Source organism: Balearica regulorum, chromosome 10 (genome assembly GCF_011004875.1).
Source record: "Balearica regulorum gibbericeps isolate bBalReg1 chromosome 10, bBalReg1.pri, whole genome shotgun sequence".
Taxonomy (NCBI): Eukaryota; Metazoa; Chordata; class Aves; order Gruiformes; family Gruidae; genus Balearica; species Balearica regulorum.
Window position 1 is genome coordinate 15,691,261 of NC_046193.1, and position 13,854 is coordinate 15,705,114.

The window sequence follows — 13,854 nt, forward strand, 5'->3', positions numbered from 1 at the left end:
AAATGTTTTTGTAAGGAACTACTTGAGTTATTGGGTCATTCTAACCACGTGAAAAATAAACAGCTTGACATATGATCCTCACCATTGTGTGTAGTGTTACACCAGGTGAAATAGGGGGGTTTGTACTTTGTTGTTTGTACTTTTGTTGCTGCAGGAACTTGAGTAGCTTAGAAGCAGCTGAGAAGAAAATTGCAGGCCACATCCTGCCACTCTTAACTCAGTGGCTTGAAGGAGATTGAGATGAGGATTACCTCATTTTACCTGCTTCTCGGAGCTCTACTGCTGTGACTGCCTTGCTGCTGGTACCCGACCTGGCTCTTGGTGCACCTGCACTTTGTGCCCACTAGCTGTGGAGTCCTTGGCACCCTGGCTGCTGGTGTCCAAGTTTCCCGTGGACGAGCCCACTCGGTAGCTGAGGCTACTTCTTTCCCTGTCTCCATGAAGGACATCCAGGTGGGAGTGGAAAGGCACAGGGACTTCCTTGGTGATGCAGGAGGCAGGGGGGTGGAGAGGAGGAGGTGGCGGAGTTGCGCAAGGGGGTATGTGGAACGGTTTGGGAAGAGGGGATGCTGTAGCGTTGGAGGAGACAGAAACAGCTCGCTGGGTGGGAAGAGAGAGCGAGGAGGATGTGGCAGGTGGGCGATGGAAGAGGGAGGAAACTCAGAAATGAGAGTGGAGGCAGAAGTGAGGAAACTCTGAGGATTAGCTGGTGCTTTCTGCCTTACGTACCACGAGCACTGAACTGTGCAAGTTCATAGCATTTTGCAAAACTGCACACATCTGCAAGAGCTTAAATGACACTGAAAATTTACAAAAGATAAGTAAAAATGGAAGAACTTGCTTGAAAGAGAATTACAAATACAAAAACGTATCATAGTTGACAGGCTTGTCCTCTTGTGCCAGAAGGCTGTTGATGAATGCCACTGGTCTAACATTGGGTTCTCATACTGCAAAGATGCCTGGAAGCCCGAGAGTCCTTCCAGCCCGCAGCTGCTACATTAGACATGGGGAATTTGCTGTAGCAAAAACTCCTGCAGCAGTTTCACTAGGTCAGTTCATACCAACCTCCTTAAAAATGAGGTAAAAGGAACAGCAAGCCAAACTACTTTGGTGTTTGATGTTTCAAAGCAGGAGATAAAAATTCTGCCCTTCAACAGTTTTTCTAATTCAACAGGATTTCTAATTTAATTGTGAACTGAGGTGTGGTTGTCATTGGGGAAGTGGCTGTGTAACTTAATTGACATTTCTGCATCCTTTGTGTTTGTGACTCATAGACGCCAGCTTGAGTCATCTTGTACTGGCGGGCTGGAGGGAGCCGCTGCTGTTGTGGGGAAGTGAGCCGAAGGCAATGCTGGGAGAGAAAAAAAGGAGAACTTTTCATGTGGAATGAATGAAAGATGTTGGGAAGCTGAGATAACTCCTTTTCTTCATTTTAAAGGGGTGATTGTCGTGACCTCTCTCACCAAAATCCTTTGTGTTGGCTGGATGAGAGGAAAAAGGTTGGAAAACTCTGCTGCGTCCTAGGCAAGCTTAGCTGGAGCAATTAAATTTAAGACCCCTGCAAAATGCTGGGGTTCCTGAAGCCCATCTGAGCTGTTCCCTTCCACCCTTTGCGTTTTGCCCAGCACATTTTATTTTCTTGTTTAGCCACAGATTTCATTGTTGGTTTGTGGTTTGTTTTTTGTTTTTTGTTTTTTTTTTTTTTAAAAAAAAGCTGAAGAAATTTTTTTCTCAGTTGCACACGTTTGTACCGAATTCGTCAGGAGCAGAAGAAAATGAAAGCTAACTTCCATTCTTGGTTTCACAGTTTTGAGTTTAGCCTCTCCAAATGTGTGAAGCTGTATATCAAAGAGTGGGTGCTGTGGGATGATCTGGCTGTAGTGCTCATTATATTTTTTTCATTACACCATTTCATTTTCCTCCCTACTTAGGTCAAAATGGTTATTTTTACCTAAAAACTCCCGTAAATTGGACAGATTGTGGAAACTCTAAGAGAGACCCAACTCCTTTTTTTATTTTTTATTTATATATTTTTTAAAAAACTCAGATGGTGAGAACAGTTTATAACTGATGGCAGTTTTTATAAAATAGCCTCCATCCTGATAAAATGTTACCCCCTGGTGTGTCATTTTTCCAGCTGAACTGCTGGTAGGATTGAGAGATCTTGCACAGTGCTGCTTAAATAAGTAGACTACATGCTCTATGAAGAAATCATATTATTTTCTCAAAGGAGAACAAGTAGGCTCAGTGCACCAAAATTGCTTTAAATAAACTTGCAGCTACTCTAGCCTTTTTTTGCGCAGCTGCAGATGGTACAGTCTATCAATCAAGCTTTCCCGGCTTTGAGAATCTGCCACTGAAGCTGTCTCTCCTCTGTGTTGCAATTACATTTTTGTCTTTTACAGAGCTTTGTATCTTAGATATTCTGTTGCTGCTAATCAGATGGTGCTTTTGGGCTGCAGGTACCTTTTGTTTTTCCTCAGATATATGTGTATTAAGATCCAACACTGATATTTCAGCCAACCTTTGGTGTAAAGTGAGTGTTGATGCTTCTTGTCTTTTCAAGGATCCCTACTGGACATAATGAAAGTGGAAGTTGCTGATCTATAACCTAGCTTGTCCCACCCTTGTCCCAGGATGTCTGTAACTAACTCGGGTCCAGAGGGGGTGAGCTGAGGCTGAGAGGAGCTGCGGTTGTGAGCAGTTGCATTACACTCTACCAAAGACAAGGGGCAGCCAGAATGCCCGACCCCAAAGTCAGTTCAATAGCTTTTAAAACTATTTTGGACTTCAAAAAGAAAAAAAAAAAAAGGAAAAAGTGCAGGTTTTGGCACTGCTAGTTAATATCTCACTGTAGATACCCTCCAAAGCTGTGCTGAAATATGAAGTTAATACATCACTAGCAAGCTTTCAGTCAGAATGATCTATTATTCAAAGTGGAATTAGCTAGAAGGATCAATGCACACCCATTACTCTATTTAAAATAATCATTGGAAGATTCATTAACTTTTTTTTCCCCTTTTCAAACAACATAGTGAATGAGACATCTAGGAACATCCCCTCTGCCAGCGCATGCACCTCTCTGACTTCAGTGTATTTTCATTCATAGGAAGATTATTAACACCTGAAGGCCAAAACCCAGATTTAACTCAACAGAATTTGCCTTCAAATCACTGAACCTGAAACCAGGTGCCGTAGGCAAAGGCGATCTCAGCTCTAATGCACATTTTTAAAAAAAATCAAAGGTCATGGCAATATCTGTGTGAAATAGTGTGTGTGCCAGCATAAGGTTCAGTGTCACATCTTGCCTGGGTACCTGTTATTCTCTTTGATTTTACACATGAGCAGCAACTTGAAGTATTAAGGGGACTGTTTCCATTTCTTGTTTTCTCTTACAAATATATTCTGCAGGATACTTACTTTGGGCAGTCCATTCATTACACGGCAAATGCTTCCTATCTCCCAGCTCACCTCTGTCAGGCTGCAGGCTCTTGGCCAGATTTGTCCTTTTGCATCAGCTCGTACGGAAGATGTGCAATTATAGCATATATGGGGGAGATGGAAGAAAATATCATCTGTGGAGGAGCAGGAATATATCATTCTTGGATCATTTAGTGCTTGTGAAGGTGAAAAACTTAGAGCACCAAATCTAGCTTATCGTTGTGTTGGGAGCTCTGTAGGCATTTTCTTGCCTTCACAGATAGCTCAGTGTGCTGTAGTGTTGACCAGTATCCCTTCTCACCCATCAGTTCTCCCCAAAAGGTCTAAATAAATACTTCCTACAGTATTTCAGAGCAAAGCACATGTAAACTTTTCATATCTGTTCATCCACATTCCAGATCTGGCTGAAATCTTTCACTTCATTTTATTCAGAAATGTTTAAGAAATGAGATATTTATTCACAACCAGCTTTTGCAATATGGACTTCAAAAGGGAGAGGAGGGAGAGGTGAGACAATAAGCTTTGCGCAGAGCAAAAGAGTGCACACCACAAAGCCAGGATGTATATCCTTTCTCAGTGCTGCAGACCAATGCAGGGTTAAAGCATCATTGTTCAGAAGGGTTAGGAGTAGGATCTACCCAACCCATAAGCTAGCTCTAAAATAATTTGGCCCCAAAGACATGAATTTGAAGAGTTTCACAAGCAATATGCCGAGTACTTTCCCCTTTGCTGAGAAAACTACGTTTCTTTCGACTGTGATTATCTTGGATTCTTTGAAATGCTGTTGCTGTGATGTTAAAATACATATTGTGTGGCATAATGTTCGCGTTAATGGGATTCTTCTCATTTCTGTTCTAAAACAGTGAAAATCAGGTTCTTTCCCGTAGAGGTTGAGGACTGGCGTCTGTCCAACGCTACTGAGCTGATAAGAGAATAAATTGTTTAACCGTGTTGATTGTCCTGAAACCCTGCAGGACAATTTAATCTCTGCAACCTAGTTAATTTATAATAGTTTTCTTTTTCTTCTTAGTTGTTTGTACAGAGTGTTTGGAGACTGGAGTATTTGGCTGGTGAGCTGTAGATCTTAAACCACAAGCTGAATGGGAGCTGAAGGCGTGTGGTCGGGGGGAATATTACCCCTGACTTTCACCGTTGTAATTGAAAGTAGAATTTGACACATTGGCATCTCTCTGTGTCAGCCATTGTCACTGGCTTCAGCTGCCACGGTTAAGTATGTAGTCATTCATCCTTGGCAGACACCGTCCTTTACAGCACAAGAGGATGGTCTCTGGATGTTAATGCCACAGCTCTCTGGGAGCAGCTGGCTATATCGAATTCAAGGCATGCAGATTGTCTTGGCCATTTTACTTAGCAGATGGGTAAGGCTTGATAGATTGAAGATTTAGTTTCCAAGTCAAGGGCCAAATGTTGCAGTGGGAAAGAAAAGTAAATTATATCACTATTCGGAGGGGAAAGGCTCAGGTACTGTATCACAAAATTGTTGCCATTCATTTTCCTCTGACTAGCACAAAATGCATGTCATTTTACCTTTCAATATAGCCGACTGTGGCATTCTCCTTCGTTTTGAGATACTGTGCAATACTGTCTGTGAGCCCATTTAATGAGCTTGAAAGCAGTTGCTGCAAATTTATGACAGTTTAATAAGTGTAAATGCCAAATTTTTTTTAAGGTGGAAATGAGAGAGAAATTTGTATTTCCTATCACTCCCGATAGGTGGGTTTTCTTCTGTTCTTTTTCACCCAGGCCCTTTTCTTCAATGTAACAGATCTATTTAACTATGCATTTAAAAGGAAAGTGTATTCCTTATTCCTGAGCTGTTCAAGCTATTACTATACACCCACTCTTCACAAGGTGACTGGTACCAGGGATCATTAGCGAGTTTGTGCTGCTTCCCCCAGCCCTTCTAGTCTTGGTTGGTGGGAGGATAACCTGGCTTTCGGACAGGCTGCCCAGAGCAATGGGAAGCGAGGGGAGTCTGGCCCTTTGGGCAGCGGTCTCCAAGGTAAGGTCTGGTGTTGCTGTGTGGCCTCTGTGATGCCTGGATGTGTATTCGGGGGTTCCCCTGTTTTTCTGGTTTTGTTTGTTATTGTTCCTAAAATAAGCATTGTAAGCTCAAAATTTTTGCCTAGGATGTTTTTGGTTTTTTCCTGCTTTGTTGAACTGTTTCCAGCAGAAAGACAGGTCATGGTTTACTTATATGACTTTAGCATATGGTTTAAATTATATAGCATGTGGTACAAATTTTAACACATTACAACTCTGCGGATTTTTGTAAAATCAGATACTTTAGGAGGTTCTGGGTTTGTCCTATATGATAGACGAGCAGAGCGCTTCAGCTGCTTGATGTACAATGAATGGTAGAGAGTGAGAACTGCTTGGGTTTTCTTGAAACTCGCTAGGACATGCTGAGCTTAGTACTGGTGTAATGCAGGGGCTTTCTGTAGAGTAGTACCTTGCACAGTAAAGTCTATTTTTACATGCTGTGGCTTGGTGACTGTACCAGCATGATCAGCCTGGCTCTGGTGGTATCTGTCCTCTCGTCACACTCCTGCTCTGCTCCTTCGCTGGAACTTTCCTCTTTGGAGTATTAATGGCATTATTATGAGAAGGTGTTTAGCTCCCTGGCCTGCCTCCTACCCTGTCGACTGTGAGGGTAAGGCTGTAGGAGCAACACTTTCAAGCAAGGGGACAACAAGATGTGCTGTTGAAAGGTGTTAATGCTGTTGTCAATAGAGTTCACGACTGATCAGCCTTGTTGTTCTCTGAGGAATGAATCATTTCTCAGTCCCCACATTAGATGCAGGAGCTGTAAGTAAATGCAACCTGTCTAGGGTAATGATTTCCACCATGACTTCACTTGAACATCTCTGGTTTATGACTGCAGAATGGGGTCACTTGTGCCTTACCTTTTCCTACAAATGCTTGTTATATTCATTGTGGTAACATCAAGCCATTCGTTCTATTCGGAATGGCATGTGCACTAGGTATCGAAGTCACCCAAAGGGTATGATAAACAAAGAGATTTTGCTTCCTCATGTCATGTTCATCCCATATTTACCCTATGGTGAGAGCTCTGTTAACACAGGAAACTGCTTAATGATATCTCTGTGTTTATTTTTCCCTTGCGCTTAGCATGATAGTTACCTATTTATTTTTGCTGAAGAGGATTACAGGCATTTTTCAATTATAAATGATGCACGCAAGCATTATTTATCCTGTTTACTGCAGACCTATAGAGTGTTAGTCAGTCTTGAGCAAAAGCATCTTGTTCAGGAAACAACATTTGTAGTAGTGGTACTGTGGGTATTTTAGGCAATTTCAGGATGGTTTTCCATCTGTCCCATTAATTCTTGCTGTACAGAGCACTCAGGACCAGCACCATAGCAGGTTTGTGTTGGTGCATGAAATTTCTGTGCTTGAGAATTTTTCATTCGTGAGGTTTCTTCTGTGTTAGCCTCTTGAAGGAGGAAGGGGAAACTCATTGTGCTCTCCTCTCACAGGAAAAGCAAAGCTTTGCTCAGCTTTGGCAGGCGTGAGTTGGGCGAAGCCTAGGTGCTGAGACCCGGTTACAGATGTATGGTCTTTCTCTAACTCTGCAGCCAAGGCATCATGAGAAATATGGCATGTAGAGTCAATCTGAAGAATCCCTTGCTGTTTTCCTTCAGGATAAATTCATAAGATAGTAACAAACACACTGCTGTAATACAGATTATATAACAGAGAAAGATAAAAACAGTTTGTAGGATATAAGCTTAAGCTTCGTGGCATAGAATCATAAAGGAGGTCAGAAGGACACTTCTTATTCTAGAGATTTTTGTCCTTTTTTTCCTTCTTTTAAGTATCAGCTGTTGTCAGAGACAGGACTCTTGTGTGGGTGAATCTCTGATCTCAACCAGCATGGTAGCTCCAGGCCAGTTAAACCAGAGATGTACAGCAGTGGGGATAGAACTTGACATTTTGGGTTTCAGAAACCTCGTTTTCTCTGTGAACACAGGCAGAAAAAGGATGCAGAGAAGTGGAGGAAAAAAAATAAAAATTCAAGGGGCTTTTTAAGAGCTTGAAGAAAAAAAGATGTAAGAAAAGTTTTGCTCTGAAGCCTGAACCATTCCATGAAATGAGGAAACTTTGGGGCACTTTTCTAATGGTATTGCCAAGATCCTGAACCAGTTGTAGTGAGGTGTGGGAGAACAGCATGCGGATGTAAGGAAAAAAGGGGAAAAGCATCTGGAAGGAAAATGATACTGTATCCCATACAGGTCTGAATGGACATCTCCGCAAGTGGTACTTGCTTGCATGTGATTTTTGAAGAAACATGAGATCCCACTCCCTGTACCCTCGGAGAAAACATGATTACAGATGCATGGAGCATTTGCTTTCCAGCCCCCAAAGAAATATGTGGCTGTTGATTTCGTGCTATTGAAGAACACAGCACATGTGCAGAATATGCTATCAAAAAGATTGCGTAGCTGGATCTGTATAGGCATACCACCTCAGCAGATTAAAGGGGTGCTGCCAAGGCGGAGGTTAAGAATTGATCTACTTTGACAGAAAATCCCAAAAGGAAGAGTTTTAACCTTTAGGATTTTTTCCATCTGTTTGCTTTCTGCAAACTGATTGCAGCTGTCACCAGAAATAAAAACAAAGCAAACAAAATAAAACTCTTTACAATTTATGGTTAAGCAGCAATAAATAAAGTATTGTTCAAGTCCAGTGCAAGTTTTTCTTACAGTCTTGTACTAAATTGCTGGTAGCTTTTTTAATGATTGGGGGGGGGGGGGCGTTTAGAGGTAGCCATGGCTTGGAGAAACCTGAATAAATGGAAAAGATGCAGGAACAGCTTTGCATTTTTAGTATTTGCTGTCGATTTGCCAGAAGCCAGGCAGAACCTACAAAGTGGGTCATTGGGTTCAGTGTACGATGATTATTATTTATACAGAATCCAAAGTGTACAAATCACCCCTTTGGGCATATAAAAGTTCATGCTTCAAAGAGCTTACAGCCTTCAGGGCTAATAATATTATTGCCAGTAACATCTAAGCCATATATATTTCAAAGCTGCTGTTGCTACTTTCAAAATTTTATGGCATATCTTGCCCTACCTGGTCGTTGCAAGTTCTGGAGTACTGTCATGAGAAAAGGATCTTCAATTTCCATTTAAAACACCAACCCAAAACAAACCATGTTGTCTCTAGACAAGAGCACGAAAATGTGTCCTGAATGCAGCAGAGTAGTTCAAAGGCCAAATAAACAGGAAAAAAAAAAAGGTGTTTTGTTGTGGGTTTTTTCCATGCAGTTGGCTAAGAAGATAATGAGGTTTCTGAGATTCCTAATTAGTCATGGCGAGGAAGGACGAGACATGCTTGTGCTTGTGAAACTTGGGCCAGTGGATTCCAGTTCTCAGGCCATTAAAATTTGTGATTTTTTTACAATAACAGTTTTTTGGATGTGCTGCAGTCAACGATGTCCTCTTCCTAAGAGGATGCTCCAAGCTGGTTCTGCGCTTCACACGAGTGTGTTCCCCGCTGTGTATGAGGTCCTCTCTCAGGGACGACTTCTTTTGTCCCCACTCCTTTCCTCATGTATTAACACATGGCCATAAAGTGATTAAACTCTGGTTTTCCTCATGACATCAAGATTGTGGGCAGGCAGCAAAGTACAGAGGAGCTCTTTTGCATTCGATGTATTTGCCTGTTGAGGGCAGTCCATCCAAAAATGATCAACACTGCTCAGGCTTCTGATACTGACTGGTGGCAAAAAAAAAAAAAAAAAAAAAAAAAAAAAGACGTACCACACAAACGAGGTACACGCCAGTATTTATTTCCCAAAAGTAAATTGGCAAGTATCTTAAATAATGGAACACGTTCACAGAAATTGTGAATTATTCCTTCAATACCTCTGAAGAGGCAAACGGTTAAAAAAAAATTTCATTATTTATTGTAAATTCCTTGGCTGTGTTACAAGTAAGTGACTGAAGTGATAGGTTTAATTTGGAAGTTGTGGAGATCATCAGGGTTAATCTTCCCTGCGTCCTTCCCCTCCTCTCACTGGTGCTGGGTCTCACCATTGAAGAGGACATGGGCGATGGCTGGGTGATGGCAGAAATACTGCAGGATACCAATTTTTGGTCTGGCAGTGCAGGCAGTTGCTTTGTCAAAAATCAGAGATTTCTTCTAGATCCTCTCACAAAGCTTTTTTTCCCTCCCCTTTGTCCAAGTGGCACTAAATTAAATAAAGGTAAAAAATAGCAAAGAGATGCCAAGGCCCAGCTCCATTACGGCTGAAAGGGGTCCAGCTTCACTGATTTCAGTGGCAGCACCAGATTTATTCCCATATCAGTAAGGGATGAACTGGTCTGAGATAACTTCTGTTTATCACAGCAGTTTTCCTCTATGAGAGCAGAAGTAGATGGAGAAAAATCAGCTCTCTCTTTTTAGGCTTTGCTGGGCTGATAATATGCCTAATGTCTTAATGAATTCAGAGGACGCTTTCTTTTGATTTAACCTTCCTTACTTTATTTTATTATGCCATGTATCTTTGGCATTTGGTGAAGAGCCATTGTAACTGTGAGAACTAAGCAGCTTGTTAGATAACATCTTTTTTTTTTTTTTCTCTTTAGAAGATTAAACTGAGACTGTTCTGCCTGATGCCAGAATAGATGTAACCAATCCTGTATCCTTTGCATGTAGGTCAGTCAGAGGGACAATTCAGCACTGGATCCCATTATCCATGGGTTGAAGGGCGTCGTACATCACGGTAAGTAGCTGCTTAAACTTTCTTCTTGCTGGGAAGGGGAGAAGGGCAGGAATATTGTCCTTAAGGGATCAGGTCACCCCTGGAAGGACGCAGCGTGCCTGCACATTCCTCATTCACTGATGTTTAAGGGCATCAGAGCCATTATTTGATTGGTAAAGATCGGAGTCATTTGTTACCTGAAAATGGGTTGGGGTTAACAGTAAACAATTTGTTTCTTTTCAGTCAGTGCTCTAGAATGTGTAAGTTATCAATCAAAACCTACTACAATATATCATTCATATTAGTACTTCGAAGGCAGCGTTGATGCTTCACTCCTGCTATTTATCTTCTGTTTGCTCTAAAAATACTCCTCTCTGAAGTTTCTATTTGTTTATAAATTATTTGTCTTTCAAATTTAGGGAGCTGATAATGAAACAGAAAATTAACTATCTGTGAAAATTAATTAAACTTTGCAGCAGATGAACATCTTTCTAATGCTGACATAAATACGATTGTTCGGCTGTTCTGATGCATATAAACCTATTATCCTTGAACTTATAGCAGGTACTGAAATAAATATTAATATATTTTATACTTTTATAACCAGTTTTTACTTAGGAATTTTCCTGAAACCTTATCATGGGTAATGCATCATTAGCAGTGACATCAAGATGCTCCAGTTCCCAAAGTACTCTTGTCAGGTTTTAATATAATGATTTGTAAAGTTTTAATAATCTCATTGTAATTCAAAAGGCATCTGCTGGAATGGTACTAGGTACTGTAATAAATCTCCGTCCCATCTATAGTGCTGTGATAAAACATCTTTGCACCTTTCCTGAGGATTGTCTTTAGACATTAGCTAGTGCCGTAGAGCTTAACAAACATTTTTTTTCTCTTGACTGCAAACCTAAAACTAGTTGACAGTGTTAGATTAAAACAAATAGGATTTTGGATTAATTGCTCTACTTTCAGAGTCATTTAACATTGCAACTGGGAACACCAATAAATCCAATGAAAGTGAAAAATAGGGGTTAAATGATAACATACCATAAAGTCCTTCATTTAGAGAATTTTCCATAGGTTTTGCTGTTTATAAATTGCAGTGTTCTGCTGTGAAATAAAAACAACACACTGAGCTGAAAAACTGTGTTGTTTTCCACAAAAATAGATGTTATTATTTAGCTCCCACTGGGTAACAGAACAGGCTAGCAAAAATAAAGTGAGGACGAGTTGGGCTGCAAGGCTTTTTCAGCGGCTGTGTAATTTGGCGCTGAAGTCAAGCTGCCATTTAACTGGACCAGGATCTCTTTTTAGCTTTGTTTTCTACCTGCCTTCTATTTCAAGACTCTCTACCCCCTGCGAGCGCGACAGTGTTTTGGCCATCTCGTCGTCTTTTTTTTTTCTGCTCCTTCTCTTGCTCCTCACTGCCGCAGCCAAAATGGTCACTAGTGGATAATCGTAAGGGTGTCTCCTAAGAGTGTTATTCCTTTCCCAAAAATAATGGTTTTGGTAGGATGCCACACTGTCCCGGGGCTGTGATTCCCTGACCACATAATGGTTGGTCCGTCTTGGTGCTGCCTACCCACAGCAAAAGCTGGGTGGATAAAAGGCGTTTATTTTTGTTTTGCTCACAATGCACAGAAGGCAGCTAGTGTTTCAAGTAAAGGAAATCGCTTGATATATTTCAATAGCTTGTTTCCTTTTCAAAATATTAAGGAAGAAAAAGAGGAAAATCTTGCTTTCCTTCCTGTTTCAAAGGCCCTGATTAAAGGCCTTTTCTAAGGCTCTTTTGGTGGCTAGAGTAAGGGAATTTCCTCCTACAAAGTAGTTGTTCAAAGAAATTGTTCTCTTTAAGTTAAATATTGATGGAACGCTTCAGTGAAGAATTCTCGTATCATATTTCTCTTTTAATGTTATTATATAGCATAATAGTAAAGATGTGAGCTTTTATTCCAGACATCCTCGTTTCTTTTCTTGATGTAATTTACTTACATCTTCCATGGGCATATTTTTATGAATTTATCCGAAAAGGTTCTTCCTGCCTTCAATTTGGCTACATTCAACTGGGACCCTAAGGCAGCACAGACTTTTTGGCTGAAATATAGCGGAAAACTCTTGTGTGTTTTGAATAGAGTGGTTAGAACAAGCAGGGATCTAACAACAGGAACTGGAGAAAGGCAAAATTGAAACCTGAAGTTTCTTTGCATTTTATAACATCTTCATGCCCACGTTATTTTTAGGTGATCTTCACAATACGGAGACACGTGCCTATAATGTAGAAATCAAGAATACATATGAATGTTGAGATAACCATCTCTCTTAAATTAGACCATGTTCATATATCCTCTGCTGGCTGGAGAGATCACCAGCCTCTCAGCTTTGCTCATCCCATGTGCTTCATCTCAATGTGCCTATTTCAGTAAAGTTCCTTGGTTTTCCATATCTCTCTCCCTCCAACTGGCAGAGGATCCTTGCTGAGCTGGGCTGGACGGTCACCCCTTCCTTGCAATCATTCAGTTTTCAAAGAGGAAATTACACACCCAGAGAAACACTCATCCTCGTTTCTTCATTTGCCTTGTGCTGGCACCAGAAGGCCTGGTCCTGTGTGAGGACTCCACACTGCACCACACAGTATAGAGCACCCATACTGTCCCCGTGATGGTGACAGATCCAGTGACCCTCAGTTAGCTGATTTTTTTTTTTTTTTTTTTTCATTTTTCTTGCATAGCTTTTTATTTTTCTATGAAGTTCTCATATACTTACAGTGCCCTTCCGGGGGTAAGTGAACAATTTAAGTGTCAGAACGACTTTCTGCGGAAATGAAAGCAATTTTTGCTTGAGATTTCGTCAGGGATTTGAATTACTTACTAATTTGATGGAACGTAAATAATTGTGCCCTTCACAGTGTCGCCAGCCTTAGTAACAATGACAGAGAAACACATGCATAAAAATCAATACAGGCTTAGTCGCTACTCAGAGTTCACTTTGTTTCTTCATCTCCAGGCATAATTCTGTAGAATCTTAATGCCACATTAAGTTTAATTTTACATGAGCAACCATATAAAGTTTCTTAGCTGGAAGGAAAAGGAAGTGATGTACCAAACAGCCTAACAATGTTTGGATCAATGATAATGCTCTCGGGTTTGCCCCGCATCTTCCTGCCGAACAGTACGTTCCCATCGCGTCAGTGCTCCCCAACTCCTGCACCTGCCCTCGCAGAGCGTTGTAAAGGCACACGAGCGCCAAGGAGGCTGTTTTCGGAGCTGTCAGATGCCTGTTGCTGATTTTAAAATTGCTTTTGGTTTTGTGCTCTGCCAAGGAATTGTCACACCTCCCGCCAGCGAGGTGCCTGCTATTCTCACTCCTGCTTTCCCTGCCACAAGCGTGCGTCTGCCACGGAGCCCGCCAGGGACTGACAGCTGGGAGCGTGCAGCCCTCGCTCTGCAGCAGGCGTGGAGTACGGGCAGGCGTGGTACGAATTTTCTGATGTCGACTTGCCAGTGTCTTTCCGCTCTGACCGCTGGGGGTCTTTTTTAGCTCCTCTTCAAATGCTCTTCTCATCACAAAAGCTGGTGGGAAGGGTCTCCAGCGATGCTGGCGCTGGTGGGATGATGCACACCCTTAGTTGAAGCTGGATCGTTAGCTAAAGTACTAAAGTCA

General features: G+C 41.5%; 1 protein-coding gene across 1 annotated transcript in view; it reads left to right on the top strand.

Annotated features, from left to right (window-relative positions):
* PTPRG (protein tyrosine phosphatase receptor type G) overlaps window positions 1-13,854 on the top strand; it is a 408,244-nt gene that overhangs the window by 285,006 nt on the left and 109,384 nt on the right. Inside the window, exon 6 of the mRNA XM_075762295.1 lies at window positions 10,149-10,215. Within this exon, the coding sequence (XP_075618410.1) occupies window positions 10,149-10,215 (67 nt within the window). The remainder of the gene's footprint in view (window positions 1-10,148; window positions 10,216-13,854) is intronic.